We start from the raw sequence: 18,284 nt of genomic DNA on the forward strand, positions 1-18,284 counted from the left end.
ACCCAGCTTTGGAATGCACCATTAATTGCCATAGAAATTATTTTCCTGGCTGGAATTTTGAAAACACTTTATCCCCACTCAGGTGAGGTGAGTGCAGCCCTTTCCTTTTCCATAAATTGTGGCTGTCAGAGGTTGGTTTGATTTTTTTGGATAAAATCCTGCAAAGTTTGGAGCAGGATCACGTTGGGAACCTTTTCCCAGATTTTATCCAGGCTCCAGGGGCTGGGCTGTCCCTGCTCTCCAGCTCCAAAGGGATGTGCCAGGATATCCAAAGGCCACATCCCTGGACACAAATGAGGGATTTCCTGGGTCGAGTGACATTTTAATCCCCACTGGTGACAATTTCCTGCCCAGCTTTGTGGAATGTGTTTTCTCCTGATTTTCTTTGGGAATTCTCACCTGTGGCTGGCGGTTCCAGTCATTGCAAATAAAAACTGTGATTTTCCAAAGTGAGGAAGGACATTTGGATGATGAGGAGCAGAGGAAGGAGCATCTGATGAGCAGGGATTGGCTGGAATTTTGTCTTCCTGGTTTTCCACTGCAGGGTGAATTGGAAATTCCTGACAGGAGGGTGTTTTATTCCCTGAGTAACAAAGGGAAACGGCTTCAATTTGTGCCAGGGGAAGTTTGCATGGGAGACAAGGAAAAACTGAATGGAAAGGGAGTCCCCATCCCTGAAGGGATTTAAAATCCACGTGGATGTGGCACTTGGGGACATGGATCAGTGCTGGCCCTTGGGGACATGGATGTGGCAGTTGGGGACATGGATGTGGCACTTTGGGATGTGGATCAATGGTGGCCTTGGGGACATGGATGTGTCACTTTGGGACATGGATCAGTGGTGGCCTTGGGGACATGGATGTGGCCTTGAGGACATGGATGTGGCCTTGGGGACATGGATCAATGGTGGCCTTGGGGACATGGATGTGGCACCTGGAGACATGGATCAATGGTGGCCTTGGGGACATGGATGTGGCACCTGGGGACATGGATCAATGGTGGCCTTGGGGACATGGATGTGTCACTTTGGGACATGGATCAGTGGTGGCCTTGGGGACATGGATGTGGCTTTGGAGACATGGATCAGTGGTGGCCTTGGGGACATGGATCAGTGGTGGCCTTGGGGACATGGGTCAATGGTGGCCTTGAGGACATGGATGTGGCCTTGGGGACATGAATCAGTGGTGGCCTTGGAGACATGGATGTGGCACCTGGAGACATGGATCAATGGTGGCCTTGGGGACATGGATGTGGCATTTTGGGACATGGATCAATGGTGGCCTTGGGGATGTGGATGTGGCCTTGGGGACATGGATCAGTGGTGGCCTTGGGGACATGGATGTGGCCTTGGGGACATGGATCAGTGGTGGCCTTGGGGACGTGGATGTGGCAGTTGGGACATGGATCAGTGGTGGCCTTGGGGACATGGATGTGGCAGTTGGGACATGGATCAATGGTGGCCCTGGGGACATGGATCAGTGGAAGCTGGGAATGGTTGGACTCCATCTTGGATGGCTTTTCCAATCTCAGCAATTCCAGGAGTTTATAAATCCTTGTTTGTCACCCCAACCTCCCCCTCCTCAGGCTTTGCTTTCCTCTGGCTGCTTCCCCTCCAAGTGCTGTCCCACCTGGGGTGACATCCCAGTGGGAATGGCACATCCCAGTGGGAATGGCACATCCCAGTGGGAATGGCACATCCCAAGCAGCCCAATGTGCAGAGCTGCCAGGGGACAGCACCCCCAGCCCCTCCCCGTGCTGCAGGGTGACCTCTGGCCCTCCCATCTTGTCCCTCCCCCTTTCCAGGTGCTGCCTCCCCTCTCCTGTCCCCCAGCATTCCCAAGGCTCGGGAAGCAGCAGCTGCCAGGGCCACACGTCATTCCAACCATCTGGAAGCTGCACACTCCGGGATTTTTTTTATTTTTTTTTTCTCTATTTGGAGGTTGCAACACATCTTAACGAGATGTCACCTCCTCCTCACATCCTCCTGCCACCTTGTTCCCGGGCTGTGCCATCAGAGCACATCCCTTTCTCTCCCAGAGAAATCCAGGAGTGCTCTGGGTGCTGCTGGGGTGTCAAGAACGTGGAGGATCCGTGGCTTTCCCAGGAAGCAGAGCAGGGGGGGATCTGATTTTAGGAGCCCTGGAATTTCTCCCTGCCTCTTTTTGGTTGTGTTTTTGTTTTTTTTTTTCCCTCATTTGCAGGAGTTGGGTGCTGTGCTGATGCCACAGAGCCAACAGGAGCTGCTCCCCTTGGAGCTGCCTGGAGATCCCAGAGGATTCCTGGGATTGTGAATCCAGAGCAGAGCCAGGGAAATGCTGCTCCAATGGGGGGGTGTGGGCCTGGAAAAACACATCCTGGGAATTGGGGTGGCCAAAGGGGGTGACCCAAGTGACACAGAGCAGGGAATGGATTGGGTTGGAAGGGGCCTTGAAGCTTGTATTTATATAGATAAATAAATAAATAAATGTATTTATTTATTTATTTGTATAAATATGGAATTCGTGGAATCATGGAATAGTTTGGATGGGATGGAACTTAAAACCCATCCAGAGCCACCCCTGCCATGGGCAGGGACACCTCCCACTGTCCCAATGTCCAACCTGGCCTTGGACATTCCAGGGATCCAGGGGCAGCCACAGCAAATCTGGGAATTCCAGCCCAGCCAGGAATTCCCAATATCCCAGTTAAACAAATTCCATGTCAGTTTAAAGCCATTCCCATTATCCTGTCACTCATCAATTCCTTGGAAAGCACCGAGCTCTCCCCACGAGCAGATCCAGGGAATTGTGGCACCTTATAAAAAAACCCTTAATTATTTCCAATGCATCCTCCTAATTACTTCCTGTGATTAGTGGAGCCTCCTCTGACACTGCAGAACAGGATCCTGCCTTCTCCTTATTAATGCCTGGAAAGGAAAAAAATCCCCATTCCCTGGCACTCCATCCACTAAAACAGAAAAATTCCCATTCCCTGGCACTCCATCCACTAAAACAGAAAAATTCCCATTCCCTGGTGCTCCATCCACTAAAACAGAAAAATTCCCATTCCCTGGTGCTCCATCCACTAAAACAGAAAAATTCCCATTCCCTGGCACTCCATCCACTAAAACAGAAAAATTCCCATTCCCTGGTGCTCCATCCACTAAAACAGAAAAATTCCCATTCCCTGGTGCTCCATCCACTAAAACAGAAAAATTCCCATTCCCTGGTGCTCCATCCACTAAAACAGAAAAATTCCCCATTCCCTGGTGCTCCATCCACTAAAACAGAAAAATCAGCATCCCCCCCCAAAAAAAACCCCACAACAAAACCCCCACATTCCTTTCTCTTTGATCCTCTGCAAGTGAGACATGAAAGGCTCCTTTGAGGCAAAGCTGGTGCCACGTTTTTTTTGATTTTAATTGATCAGGGTTCTTATCAGATGCTGATGAAGCTGAGGGAAGGGATTGGGGTCCCTCACACGGGAGCAGATGTTTTCCCACCCCGCTCTGCAGCTCCTTGGAGCAGTAATTGGAGCCTTGTTAGGAAAATTGATGCTGATTCCATCTGACACTCCTCAGTTCACGGGAAGACTTTACAAATGTTCACTGAGCACCTGACAAAACCCAGCCTGACTCATGACTAAATTAGCCTGGATTTTATGCTGGGAAAAAAAAAAAAACCAAAAAAAACAAACAACCTTTTCTAAATGTTTGACTCGATAAAGCTCCCGTTCAGCAAGGAAAAAAATAAAAATGTTTCCATCCTGCTCTGGCATGAAAAGCAAGCTGTGATTAAGCTTTACATGACGTTTGTGCTGCTCCAAGGAGTTTATTGGATGTTTTTTTCCCCCCCCCCGAGTGCAGCACCTGAATTCACACCTCTGCAGAGCTCTGCAGGGCTCCCAGCCTGCCCTCAAATCCAGGACAGCAATCTCAGCATCCACAGGGAGACACTCCTGGAGCTTCACCAGGATCTTTGGGAATGAGCCACGGGTGACTCTGAGCACATCCCGAGCTCCTTTCCATCCCAAACCATTCCATGATTCCAATGGTTTGCCAGATGATAAATGGAATTCAACGCCTCTGTGCTTTTATCCTGAATAATTGGAGCAGTTCCTGCCGGTTTTTCTGGTTCCAGGTGGCTGCTGTGTTCTCCATAAGGAATGTGTTTTCAACTTCCTAAAAATGGCTTGAAAGTGCTGAGGGAAAGAGTCAAATCCAGATAAAAAGAGGTTTAATCCAAAGAGATTAAATCTAGAAAAAAAAAGCATCAGGGAAGGGAAGTTTGGGTTTCAATCCCACTCCCTCAGCTGGGAATATCGAGCCTGGACTTGTTACAGCCTCAGCAATCTTTGGGATGAGCCTGCAGGGAATCTCATGGAGCTGGGAATGACATCCAGGCTGAGGAGTGGCACCAGAGCAGTTTCATTTTGACATTTGGGCATCTTAAATCTGCCAGAAATCCCATACAGAAAATTTCCAGCGCTCACAGGGCAGAACTCTCCTATTACTTTAAGGAAAGTGGGAAAAAATTTCAGTTTTCCTGAAATATGAACACTTGTCCCGTGAATATTTTCCCTCTGCTTCCTCCCCTCCCGAAGCTCTGCAGTGTTTTGTTTTCCCTTGGTGCTGTCAGTTTTTATTTTATTCAGGGAAGGCCCGAGCAGCAGAGCTGGGACAACCAGGAGCTGTTTTTTCCATGGGCATGGAATGTTCTGGTCTCCTGCTCCAGGGATGGGGGTGGCTCTGGAATAAAGGCTGGAGTTGGGAGGTCTGCCTGGAAAGGAATGGATTTGATGAGGACGTGGATAATTTGGTAACCAGGGAAACCAGGAGCTGATGCAGATCAGCTGGGGCTGATGGAGAAGTGCTGCTGCTTTTGGAATGAAAAAACCTGGGAGGTTTTTTTTTCCTGGAGGATAACTGGGAATTGTTCCCATTGCTATGGAAGGGATTTATCCATGAGATTCCACCTGCAGAGCTCTGGTCCAGCATCAGGAGGATGTGAAGCTGCTGGAAGGATCCAGAGGAATTCATGGAGTTTCTCCAAGGGCTGGAGCAGCTCTGGATCCAGGCTGGGAGAGCTGGGAATGTTCCCCTGGAGAGGAGAAGGATCCAGGGAGAGCTGAGGGCACCTAAAGGGGCTCCAGGAGAGCTGGAGAGGGACTGGGGACAAGGGATGGAGGGACAGGACCCAGGGAATGGCTCCCAGTGCCAGAGGGCAGGGATGGATGGGATGTTGGGAATTGGGAATTCCTGTTTGGGATGGAATTCCCAGATTTGCTGTGGCTGCCCCTGGATCCCTGGCAGTGCCCAAGGCCAGGTTGGACATTGGGACAGTGGGAGGTGTCCCTGCCATGGCAGGAATGTTGTGGGATAATCCTTAAAATCCCTCCCAGCCCAGATCATTCCAGGATTCCGTGATCCCATGAACTCCTAAAATTCTGGATTTTGTTGCTTTTCAATTTTAAGGGAAGAAATTCCAAATTCTGCTCCCAAAACCTCGCCCAGCTGAGGTGTCCAATGGGGAGAACTGGAACAATTTGGGATTTTCCTGCTGGGATGGGATGGGATAACGACCCCTCCAGATCCTTCTGGGATTTTTTATCTCCTTTTGCTGACATTTCCTCATGGATTGAGCTCTCCTCCCTCCTCTGGCACCTGGGAATTCTTTGGGAAGCTCCAGGTGGATTTTGCTGCCGTTCACCTGAACCTTTGGATGCTCCAATGGAGTTTATCAGGCTGGAAAAATCTTTATCTGGGAATATTTATATTCCCAACTAAGATTTATTCCTAAATATTGCCCTCCCAAATTTTTGGGCAGCTCAGCCACTTGATTTTTAATTTATTTATTTATTTTTTGCTTTTAAAAATCAACTTCTAAAGAAAACCAAGAAGCCTGAACTTGAAATAAATTCAGATATTTAATTGAGGCCAATATTTAAAAGTAATATTTAAAAGGAAAGGGATACTTTGCTTTTACTTAAAAAATACTTTAAAATAATTTTTAAAAATCCGAATTTTTTCCTGTGCCAATTAAATTATTTCATGCCAGATGTTTTGTCCTTGTGCTGTCCTACAGTCCCCCAGCAGAGATGTTAAAATAAAATAAAACTAAATATTGACTTTTCAGATAAATCTGCTTTTCTCAGAGGGGATAAAAATCCAAAGAGTTTTAAAATAATTTTTTTAGGATGCAACAGCATCTCCACAGAACAATTTCTGTGGGTTTTTTTTTCTCTTTTTTTTTTTTTCTGTATTATTTTTCTTCCTAAATTCCAGTGAATATTAGAATTAAAAATTAAATATTTCCAGATAATTCCTAATTTTTTTTTTGTCAGAAAAATCTTGCTGCATTTGATGCCTCTTCCCTGAATTTTCCTCCTTATTTTTGATAATTCCTGATTTCTTTTAACAGAAAATTCTTGCTATATATGGGGACTTTTTCCTTAATTTTCGTATTAGAATACTAAATCTTGCTGAGCTAGAGGAGTTTTTCCTCAATTTTCATACTAGACTATTAGACATAAAAAATTAAATATTTCCAGATAATTCCTAATTTTTTACAGAAAAATCTCTCTGCTGCTCCGTTGTGTTTTCTGCATTTTTTTTCCCTATCCTCAAATCCAGTGAATATTAGAATTTAAAATTAAATATTTCATGGTAATTTCTTTTTCTAGAAAAAAAAAAATCTTGCTTTGCTGGGGTCCTTCTTCCCTGAATTTTCCTCCTTATTTTTGTTAATCCTCAATTCCTTTTTCCAGAAAATCCTTGCTTTGCTTTCCCGAATTTTCCTTTTTTTCCGATTCGTTTCTCTCCATCTTTTCCGATGGAATAACCTCGAGATCATTTTGATCAAAAATATAAAATTTTTAATTTTTTTTTTTCGGGCCGAATCCTGGATCCTCCTGCGGATTTCGTGATCCGAGGAGATAAAAATAACGAGTGGGATTTTTTTCCCCCCCCCCCCCCCCATATGTCTGTCAATCAAAATGATAAAGATATTTCTGACTCGCTGGCTTTAATGGTGTAATTAGGGCTAATTACATGTTCCAATGATTACACATATGAACGCTAATTACATAATTGCAGAGAATTATGCTAATTAGGTAAATACGTCGTTAAGGAGAAAGCGCCCGGCAAAATCCAGGGAATTGGCACCAGAGCCAAAGAAAGTGGAATTATAAATAAAAGAGAAATAATCCTGCAAGTCTGGGAAATCCAGGAGCTGTTCCCATGTGTGGAATTGGAATGGCTTGGGTTGGAATGGTGGTGTTGGGAAGAGCCTTTGAGTGCTGGGGAAAAAAAAAATCCATGGAATTGTCACCAGAGCCAAAGAAAGATGAGTTGAAAGAAAAGAGAAAAAATTCTTCAAGGATGGAAAATCCAGGAGCCATTTCCATGTGTGGAATTGGGGTGGTTTGGGTTGGAATGGTGGTGTTGGGAAGAGACTTTGAGTGCTGGGGAAAAAAAAAAATCCAGGGAATTTTCACCAGAGCCAAAGAAAGATGAATTGAAAGAAAAGAGAAAAAAATCCTTCAAGAATGGAAAATCCAGGAGCTGTTCCCATGTGTGGAATTGGAATGGTTTGGGTTGGAATGGTGGTGTTGGGAAAAACCTTTGAGTGCTGTGGGAAAAAAAAATCCAGGGAATTTTCACCAGAGCCAAAGAAAGATGAGTTGAAAGAAAAGAGAAAAAAATCTTCAAGGATGGAAAATCCAGGAGTTGCTCCCATGTAGGGAATTGGAATGGTTTGGGTTGGAATGGTGGTGTTGGGAAGAGCCTTTGAGTGCTGGGGAAAAAAAAAAATCCAGGGAATTTTCACCAGAGCCAATGAAAGATGAATTGAAAGAAAAGAGAAAAAATTCTTCAAGGATGGAAAATCCAGGAGCTGTTCCCATGTAGGGAATTGGAATGGTTTGGATTGAAATGGTGTTGGGAGGAGCCTTAGAGTGCTGTGGAATCTTGGGATGGTTTGGGTTGGAATGATGAAGTTTGGAAGAGCCCTGAAATGCAGTGGAATGATGGAATGGATGGGTTGAGTTCCCAAAAACATCATTCCATGGATGGATGTGTTGGAGTGGTGCACTTGGGAAAAGCCTTTATTATGTGCTTTGGAATCTTGGAATGTTTTGGGTTGGAATTGTGATTTTTTTTGGGAAGAGCCATGAGTTCTTGTGGAATCTTGGGATGGTTTGGGTTGGGAGAACCTCAAATCCCATCCCAGCCCTGCCATGGCAGGGACACCTCCCACTGTCCCCATGTCCAACCTGGCCTTGGGCACTGCCAGGGATCCAGGGACAGCCACAGCAAATCTGGGAATTCCAGCCCAGCCAGGAATTCCCAATTCCCAACATCCCATCCATCCCTGCCCTCTGGCACTGGGAGCCATTCCCTGTGTCCTGTCCCTCTGTCCCTCAGGGAATTACGAGTCCATGGCTTCCCCTTTTCTCTGTTTTCTCCAGTTTTAAGCATTCCCTGATTTTCAACTTTCTTCCCTTCCCTTTGGAATTTCCCATTGTTGCTCCCCATTGTGATTCCCTTAACCCTGCCTTTCCCAACCCTTCATCTTGGCTCTTAATCCTGGTTTTATTTCCTGGCTGCAAATTCTTCCAAGCTTTTTTTTTTTTTTTTCCTTTCCACCTCCTTGCAATTCTCCTGAAATGTGGGAAGCATTCCCAGATTCTTTCCTTGGCACTCGTGGGAGTTGTTGGAAGGTGTGCCAGGAGTGCTCCACAAGACATGAATGATTCTATTTGGGATTACTGGAGTTTGCTGAGGTTTTCTTCTCCTGGAATTGGAAATGAGCTGGAATCTCAGCCAGAGGGATGCCAACACCTTTCCAATTCCTTTTTCCCAGAACAAAGGAATTGCTGGAATCTTTTTAAGCCGTTCCAGGCTCAGGGAAGGAGAGATTTGAACCTTTTCCAGTGTTTTTTAACATTGTTTGTGGCTTTTTCCTGCCTGGAGGAGACTTTGCCAATTGATCCTCTGGGGAAAAAAAAAAAAAAAAGGAAAATTGGTGCTCACAGAGCAAAATCCATGGAAACACTGATTCAAAATCTTTGGAATTTCCATCCTGACTGATCCCACACATTCCTTGCCCTGTCTCCAACACCTGGAGTGTGCTGGCAGGATGTGCTGCGATATTTTGGAATTGTCTGATGGAAAAATTGCAATCCAATGATTGGGATAAGAAGGTATGGATGGATTAAATTCCCACCAAGGAATAATCTCCTTTTTGGAATGCGTTTAGATCCCGGAATTTTGTGTCATCACTTTTTTTAATACTCACCATTGGAAAGGGAAAAGGGATTTTTTTTTTTTTTAGGAAAAATCCTAAATAACCCTTGTTCAGCCAGGTACTCTGATTCCTGATTTCCCAAGGAATATTTCATATGGAATATCTGATTTTTTAAGGAATCAGGGAATTTTTGCAGGATCTGTGTCTCGTTCTCAGCAGCTGCTGCTCCTGCCTGGCCTTTTGCTGTCGAAGCTTTTCCTTCCAAGCTGTGCTGTCAAATCCCTCCTGTGGAAATTCCCACCCTTTTCTCATTTTTCCCTCCTCCCCCATCCCAGTTCTCCTCTCACTTTTCCAGCAAAATCCGATGTCAGCTCCTTCCTTTGTCACCACAGCTGAACCCGGGGGCAGCTCAGACTCTCACTCCTATTTTGGGATCAGCGAGGGCATTGGGAGGAATTGGGATCCTCTGGGAGGAAAATATGGCACAGCCCATTGGGATCACTGGGAGATTTGGGTTTGGATCTTTGAGATACAGGGTTTGGATCTCTGGGAGGTTTAGGGTTTGGATCATTGGGAAATTTAGGGTTTGAATAATTGAGATTTAGGATTTGAATAATTGAGATTTAGGGTTCAGATCACTGGGAGATTTGGGGTTTGGATCTTTGAGATACAGAGTTTGGATCTCTGGGAGGTTTAGAGTTTGAATAATTGAGATTTAGGGTTTGGATCATTGGGAGATATAAGGTTTGGGTCTTTGAGATACAGGATTTGGATCTCTGGGAGCTTTAAAGTTTGAATAATTGAGATTTAGGGTTCAGATCACAGGGAGATTTAGGGTTTGGATCACAGGGATATTTAGGGTTTGAATCTTTGAGATTTAGGGTACAGATCACTGGGAGATTTAAGATTTAAATCATTGAGAGTTGGGGTTTGGATCACTGAGAGATTTGGGGTTTAGATCTCTGGGAGGTTTAGAGTTTGAATAATTGAGATTTAGGGTTTGGATCACTGGGAGATTTAGGTTTTGGATCTTTGAGATTTAGGGTTTAGATCTTTGAGATACAGGGTTTGGATCTCTGGGAGATTTAGGATTTGAATCACTGAGAGATTCAGGGTTTGGATCACTGGGAGATTTAGGGTTTGGATCACAGAGAGATTTAGGGTTGAGATCACATGGGGATTTAGGGTTTGAATCACTGGGAGATTTAGGATTTAAATCATTGAGATTTGGGGTTTGGATCACTGAGATTTGGGATTTAGTTCAGAAAATTTCCTGGAAATGAGGGTGAGGTTCATTTCCAGTCTCACAGGGATGTTCTGGAAATACCAACAAGCTCTGATGTGAACATAAACTGGGATTCACCAGCTCCCAATATTTAGGGATTTTTTTTCCCCAGATTTTCTTCCTCTGCTATTGGCACTGTCTGAAGGAACAACTTTTCAGGATAATTTTTTATGGAGTTGTGAGAATGGGAGGAGTTTTGATCAAACAGGCTGGTATTGATCTGCAGGGAATCAATAACCTCGGTGATGTTCCAGAGCACGTGGCGGGAACAGAGCCCCTTAAACCCGGCCTTGTGGGACTCCACTGGACTGGGTTTAGTCTGGTCTAAAAGAGGCTTCCCAAAAACCAGTCTGGGCTCCTGTGGAATCTGACTTGGAGGAGGATGGGAATGTGATGTGGGCTTAATGGAGCAAAAAAATTAGGGATGGGTGAAACTTTGGGAACTGTGCTGGGCACTGGTGAGGCCTCACCTCAAATCTTGGGGTCAGTTGGGGTCATTGATGACAAGAAAGACATGGAGGGGCTGGAGAGTGTCCATAAAAGAGAACAGAGCTGGGAAAGGGATGGAGAATTCCTGAGGGAGCTGGGAAGGGGCTCAGCCTGGAGAAAAGGAGGCTCAGGGGGGCCCTTGTGGCTCTGCACAACTCCCTGACAGGAGGGGACAGCCGGGGGGATTTGGGATCTGCTCCCAGGGAACAGGGACAGGAGGAGAGGGAACGGCCTCAGGCTGGGCCAGGGCAGGCTCAGGGTGGAGAGCAGCAGGAATTTCCCCATGGAAAGGGTGGGCAGGGATTGGAAGTGCCCAGGGAGGTTTGGATTCCCCATCCCTGGAGGTGTCCCAGCAATTCCTGGGGGTGGCACTCAGAGCTCTGGGATGGGCACAGGGTGGGAATTGGGTTTGGACTCTGATCCTGGAGCTCTTTTCCATCCTCAGGGATTCCATGAGGTTCACATTGGATATTTGGGAAAATTCCTTCCCTAAATTTGTTGTCCAGGCCTGGCACAGGTGCAGGGTGGAGTCCCCATGCCTGGAGGGATTGAAATCCCTGTGGATGTGGCACTTGGGGACATTGGGCAGGGGTGGCCTTGGCAGCTCGTGTTGGACTTCCTGACCTTGGAGGACTTTTCCAACCTTCACAATTCTGTGAAATGATGAGGGACAGGAATCTCCTGAAAACCAATTTGGGGTTTTTGAAGGAAGGCTTGGTTGGTTTTGTTGCTTTTTGTTCATTTGGGGTTTTTATTTGGGCTCCTTTATTTATGACACTTCCCAGCCCCAAATCTTCGTGTCAGCCCCAAAACCCCTCCCCTAACTGACAGATAATGGAGTTGAGATTTTTATTGCTGAAAGATTAGAGAAGAAACATTTCCTCCTGTGGAGCTCAGTTGAGTCGTTGTCATCTCTGACAGCTTTTTGGGAATGCTCTGTGAAGCTGCTTCCAATTTATCCCAAGGGTTTTCCAGGGGAGTAAAATGAGTGCAGATGAGGAGAGGGAAAAGCAGAAACAACACCTGAAATTGTTATTTTAAGAGGAAAACAATGTCTCGGTTTGAACTGCCTGCGTTTCACCACAGCTTTGTCACTTTGAACCACGATCCTGCTCCGAGGAGTGAATTTCAAGTGGCAAAAAAAAAAAAAATCCCTGTTTAAGGCATTTTCCCCTCTCTGTTTAGACTCCAGTGTTTGAATTTAATGACACAAACACATTTTGATGCCTTTTTTGCTGTTGTGAGGAACAAATCCCGCTGGGAACAGGGAGCTGCTGGCTCCTGCTTTCCCAGTCCTGCTCAGGATGGGAAGGGAGCAGCTCCAAACATCTCCATCCTCCAAACTTCCCATTCCCAAAGTGGGTGAAGGCATCACCCCTGGGCTGGGGCAAACTGGGATCTCAGGGGGAGGAATAAGGAGGCAAATTCCTGGGAAAACTTGGAATAATCAGTGATTTTCTGGGAAAAAATGGAATTTACACCTTTTGGCACTGAGGGTGGTGGAAATCCCAAACCTGGGGATGGTTTAATGGAGGAGGAGATTTCCCATCCCTGGGTCCATCCTGAAACTCCCAGAATTCCCAGAAAAAATCCTTGGGAAGTGCTGACTCCGAATGGAACATCACAGATTGAAGAGGTTTTTAAATAAACATTTGGGGCTGAGCAAACAGGAATCGATTCCTGATCCATTTTGTTGCTTCCTTAACTTTGCCTTTTCTGCTGGGAATTGATCCACCATCGATTCCTGCTCCCTCCTGGCTATTTTAAAGCTGTTGATTGTTATTCCCTGATTTTTCCTTGGATACTGAGCCGTTGCTGAGCTTATCCTTTGCTTTCCTGAGGAAATTGTTGTTATTTTAATGAGTTCTGTGGTTTTTCTCCAGACCTTTGCTGGATATTCCACACCTTCCTGAGGTTACACCACCCAGGAAGGGGCTCTTTCCTTGGATTTTCATCCAAGGGGATTGTAGAAGATTAAGATGGAGGGAATGGGAAATTCCTACTCTGATTATGTTCTGGTTTATGGAACAAAAATTAATTTTTTTGCTTCAGTGGGAATTCAGAGTAGTGGTGGGACTGGCATTGAGCACTGGGATCATCTCTCCATTCCCAGTTCTTTCCATGGAATCCTGGAATGGCTTGGAAGGAATGTTAAAAACCATTTTATTCCAAGCCCCTGGATGGGCAGGGACACCTCCCACTGTCCCAATGTCCAACCTGGCCTTGGACATTCCAGGGATCCAGGGGCAGCCACAGCAAATCTGGGAATTCCAGCCCAGCCAAAAATTCCCAATATCCCATCCATCCCTGCCCTCTGGCACTGGGAGCCATTCCCTGTGTCCTGTCCCTCCATCCCTTGTCCCCAGCCCCTCTCCAGCTCTTCTGGAGAACTGGAACACCCTGGCACAGTGGGAAGTGTCCCTGGGTTGGAATGGGATGGGATTTAAGGTCCCTTCCCACCCAAATCATTCCATGATTCTGTGATTAACAAAATAAGAAAATCATCAGAAAATAAAAAATGGAAATATGAATTCATTTCTCCTCCCAGACCCATCACAGGCACCTCAAATCCCACAGATCAGAAATCCCTGGGAATGTTCAAGGCTTGGAGCAACCTGGGATAGTGGGAGGGGCTGGGATGGGATCTTTGACTCCTCCCAACCCAAACCATGCCATGATTCCATGAAATGCAGCTCCTCAGGAACTCTTGGATGAAATGTTTGTTCCCATGAGTTGTTGATTTTCTTGGGAATTTCCCTGAGTCATCCAAGGTGAAATCCCAGGGCCACCCACACAAATCCCGTGGTTTCCAAACTTAATTTATGCTGGGTTTTGGTGCTGAGTTTTAGACTGTGCCCATTTTCCAGACCTAGAATTGTCCTGGGTTTTAGTGCTGAGTTTTAGACTGTGCTGATTTTCCAGGCCTAAATTTATCCTGTTTTTTGGTGCTGGATTTTCAATTCTGCTCCTTTTCCAGACCTAAAGTAATCCTGGTTTTTGGTGCCTAGTTTCAGACTCTGCCCATTTTCCAGACCCAAAGAAATCCCAGATTTTGGTGCTTAGTTTTACACTTTGCCCATTTTCCAGACTTAAAGTAATCCTGGTTTTTGGTGCTGAGTTTTAAAGTGTCCCCATTTTCCAGACCCAAAGAAATCCTGGATTTTAGTGCCGAGTTTTAGACTGTGCCCGTTTTCCAAATCTGAGGTAATCCTGGGTTTTGGTGCTGAGTTTTAGACTGTGCTGATTTTCCAGGCCTAAATTTATCCTGGGTTTTGTTGCCAAGTTTTATACTCTGCCCATTTTCCCGACCTCAAGTAATCCTGGTTTTTGGTGCTGAGTTTTGGACTCTGCCCATTTTCCAGATCCAAAGAAATCCTGGATTTTAGTGTCAAGTTTTATACTCTGCCCATTTTCCAGTCTTAAAGTAATCCCAGATTTTGGTGCTTTGTTTTAGACTGTGCCCATTTTCCAGACTTAAAGTAATTCTGGGTTTTGGTGCTGAGTTTTAGATTTTGCCCATTTTCCAGATCTAAAGTTGTCCTGGTTTTTGGTGCTGAGTTTTGGACTGTGCCCATTTTCCAGACCTAGAGTAATCCTCTATTTTTGTGCCGAGTTTTAGATTTTGCCCATTTTCCAGACCTAGAATTATCCTGTTTTTTGATGCTGAGTTTTAGCCTGTCCCCATTTCCCAGACCTAGAGTAACCCTGGTTTTTGGTGCTTGCTCAGATCAGGTGGACCAAAACAGCAGGAAGTGCCTCTGACAGATTCCAAGATTCCAGTGTCTTCAACGAAACCCTGAGGATTTCCAACATCCAGAGACACCAGGGAGGTCGCTACTACTGCAAGGCTGAGAACGGCCTGGGCTCCCCAGCCATCAAATCCATCCGAGTGGACGTGTACTGTGAGTAAATCCTTGGAATTCTGCCTTTGATCCTCTGGGAATTACAATTGTTACAATGTCTGTTGTTCCCGAGAAACGTTCGGCTCCTCGTGAATCCCGATTTTAATGGCGGGTGGCTGAGGGTTTTTGTGGTTGGGGAAATGTGGGGGATTGGGATTGAAGGGGGAAATGTGGAGGGTTGGGATGGAGATGTGGGGGATTGGGATGGAAATCTGGAGGATTGGGATGGAGATGTGGGGGATTGGGATGGAAATGTGGAGGATTGGGATGGAAATCTGGAGGATTGGGATGGAGATGTGGAAGATTGGAGTGGAAATGTGGAGGGTTGAGATGGAAAATGTGGAGGATTGGGATGGAAATCTGGAGGATTGGAGTGGAAATGTGGAGGATTGGGATGGAAAATGTGGAGGATTGGGATTGGAGTGGAACTGTGGAAGATTGGGATTGTGGTAAAGAATGTGGAGGATTGGGACTGGAGTGGAAATCTGGAGGGTTGGGATGGAAATCTGGAGGGTTGGGATGGAAATCTGGAGGGTTGGTGTTGGAGTGAAAAATGTGATGGATGTAGATTGCAAGGAAAAATATGATGGATTTGGATTGTGGTGAAAAAATAAGAAATATTTGGATTTCAGTGAAAAATGGGAGGGATTGGGATTGGAGTGGAAATGTGGAGGATTGGGATGGAAATGTGGAGGGTTGGGATGGAAATGTGGAGGATTGGGATTGCAGTGGAAATGTGAAGGATTGGGAATACTGGGGAAAATGTGGAGGATTGGAATTGGAATGAAAAAAATTTGAAGGACTGGACTTGGAGTGAAAAATATGAAGGATTGGGATTGTGGTAAAGAATGTAAAGGATTGGGATTGCAAGGAAATTGTGAAAGATTGGGATTGGAATGAAAAATGTAAAGATTTGGATTGGAGTGAAAATAGGAAGGACTGGGGTTGTGGTGAAGAATGTGAAGGATTGAGAATGCAGGAGAAGATGTGGAGGATTTGGATTGGAATGAAAAATAAGAAATATTTGGATTTCAGTGAAAAATGTAAAGGATTGGGATTGCAAGGAAATTGTGAAGGATTGGGATTGGAGTGAAAAAATGTGATGGATGTGGATTGCAAGGAAAAAATGTGATGGATTTGGATTTTGGTGAAAAATAAGAAATATTTGGATTTCAGTAAAAAATGGGAAGGATTGGGATTGTAAGGAAAAATAGGAAAGATTGGGACAGCAATGAAAAATACAAAGGATTGGGAGTGCAGGGAAAAATGTGAATATTTGGATTTTGGTGAAGAATGTGAAGGATTTGGATTATGGTAAAAAAATGTGAAGGATTGGGAGTGCAGGGAAAAATGTGAAATATTTTGGATTTTGGATTATGATAAAATTAGAGAGCCTTAATTCCATAGCATTACCTGGCTGTGGATGCAGATTTCCTCCTGGAACAAACTCCAGGAAAAATTCCATGAGGTTGTTTAGATGAGTTTTATCCCATTCCTTTCCTAAATTTAAAACTGGTTTTAATGGCTGTGGTTAGATCAGCCTGAGATGAGCTGGTGTCAGGTGAAATTTGGGATAATTGATGCCATCAATATCCCTGGAGTGCAAAGACAGCTCCTTTTCATGGCCCCCAAATTCCCTCTGTTTGCAGGAATCTGTGAACAGGCAGAGGAATAGGCCTGGCTTAGAGTAAGAGCTGAGTTTAAGGCTTAAATTCGCTGTTCCTGACTGCAATACTCAGCTCCTGGAGAATTCCCTGTGTGGGGTTTGTTTTTGGGGGCAGATCCTCGTGGAGGTGAGGAGGGGTTTTTGGTGGGGGTGGTCCCACCAGAAATGCAGAATTATGGGAAAAGAAATGTTGGGAAAACCCCCAAGACCATCAAGCTTTAAATCTCCCCACAGCTCTTAAATCACGTTTTTGAGGCGTCCCCTTGTGAACATTTCCAGGGATGGGAATTCCAACATTCCCTGGGGAGCCTTTCCCAAACTCCTTCAGTGAAGAGATTTTGCTTTTTGGCTCTTTGATAAAATCATGGAATGATTGAGGATGGATCTTAAATCCCCCCCCAGAGCCACCCCTGCCATGGCAGGGACACCTCCCACTGCCCCCAAGTCTGGACTTGGACACTTCCAGGGATCCATGAGCAGCCACAACTTCTCTGGGAATTCCATTCCAATCCCTCCTCATCCTCCCAGAGAACAATCTCAACATCCTCCACTTGCACGACTCACGGTGGGTTTGGATAATGAAAGCAGCACAATTAAGAAAATGCAGGTTCTGACAAATTTTTCCTCATCCTCCATCTCCAGCCCCATCCCTCTCTGTAATTCCAGGCTCTGGAGAGCATCCATGGATATCCAGGTGTAGCCAACCTGAGCCTTGCTCCTGGGCCAACTCTTTTTTTCCCCAAAATCAATGTTAATGAACTTCTAGGAGTTAATTATCTTTGGGAATCTTGATCCCAATTTGAAATCCAGCTTAAAAACAACCTCAAAAAAAAAAAAAAAAAGCACAACAAAAAAATGGGTGGGGTTTAGGTGATCCCCTGAGGGTTTTTTCCAAGCTGGATTGGATTTTAATTTCTCCAGGAATGCCCTGGGAATTCCATCCAGTCAGCAGAAAGACTTCACTTGTCTGGGTTTAGGCTCGGATCTAAATGTTCCAAGCATTTATTTTAATATTTATTATTATTATTATTTCTTTTTATATTATATATATAAATATATACAATATAGATAATATATTATATTTATTATTAATATTTATTATTATAATATATATAAATATATACACATAGATAATATACATTCATTTATTTTATTATTTATTATTATTATAATATATATATAAATATATACAATATAGATAATAGATATTGCATTTTATTATTATGTCATTATTAGTCGATTTTCCCCTTTGATTTGTCATCTTAATTTCCTTCCACATCCTCCCTTTTTCCTCACCCCCTCACTGTTATTTATGGCCTTTAATCCTGGTTTTCCTTTTATTTCCCCTTCTTAAAATATTATTTAGGGAAAAAAAAAAAATCTGTATTTTATGTTCTGCTGGAGTCAGACTGGGGGGAAAATGGGATTTTTTTAGAGCAGGGATTGTAGGGCAGCACTGGAGAGGTTCCTGCTCTGCCATTTTTCATGGGAAAGAATTTGAGGCTGGAAAAGAAATGGGAACCTTGGAAGGGAAATGGGATGGGAGGGAGGAAATCTGACATTTGCTGTTTTCCTGCAATCAGGGAATGCTTTTGGGATTGAAGGGACCTGAAATCCCATCCAGGGATCTGGGGGCTTCTCTGGCAATTCCAGCCCAGCCAGGAATTCCCAGTTCCCAAAATCCCAATTCCCAAATCTCCCCTTTTCCAGCTCAAAGC

At 44.8% G+C, this 18,284-nt stretch overlaps 1 protein-coding gene across 1 annotated transcript in view; it reads left to right on the forward strand.

Annotated features, from left to right (window-relative positions):
• Nucleotides 1–18,284, forward strand: part of MDGA2 (MAM domain containing glycosylphosphatidylinositol anchor 2) — a 191,026-nt gene that overhangs the window by 50,116 nt on the left and 122,626 nt on the right. Inside the window, exon 3 of the mRNA XM_088166465.1 lies at nucleotides 14,726–14,900. Coding sequence (XP_088022591.1) covers nucleotides 14,726–14,900 — 175 coding nt within the window. The remainder of the gene's footprint in view (nucleotides 1–14,725; nucleotides 14,901–18,284) is intronic.

This window comes from Sturnus vulgaris, chromosome 6 (assembly GCF_052056855.1).
Source record: "Sturnus vulgaris isolate bStuVul1 chromosome 6, bStuVul1.hap1, whole genome shotgun sequence".
Classification (NCBI taxonomy): domain Eukaryota; kingdom Metazoa; phylum Chordata; class Aves; order Passeriformes; family Sturnidae; genus Sturnus; species Sturnus vulgaris.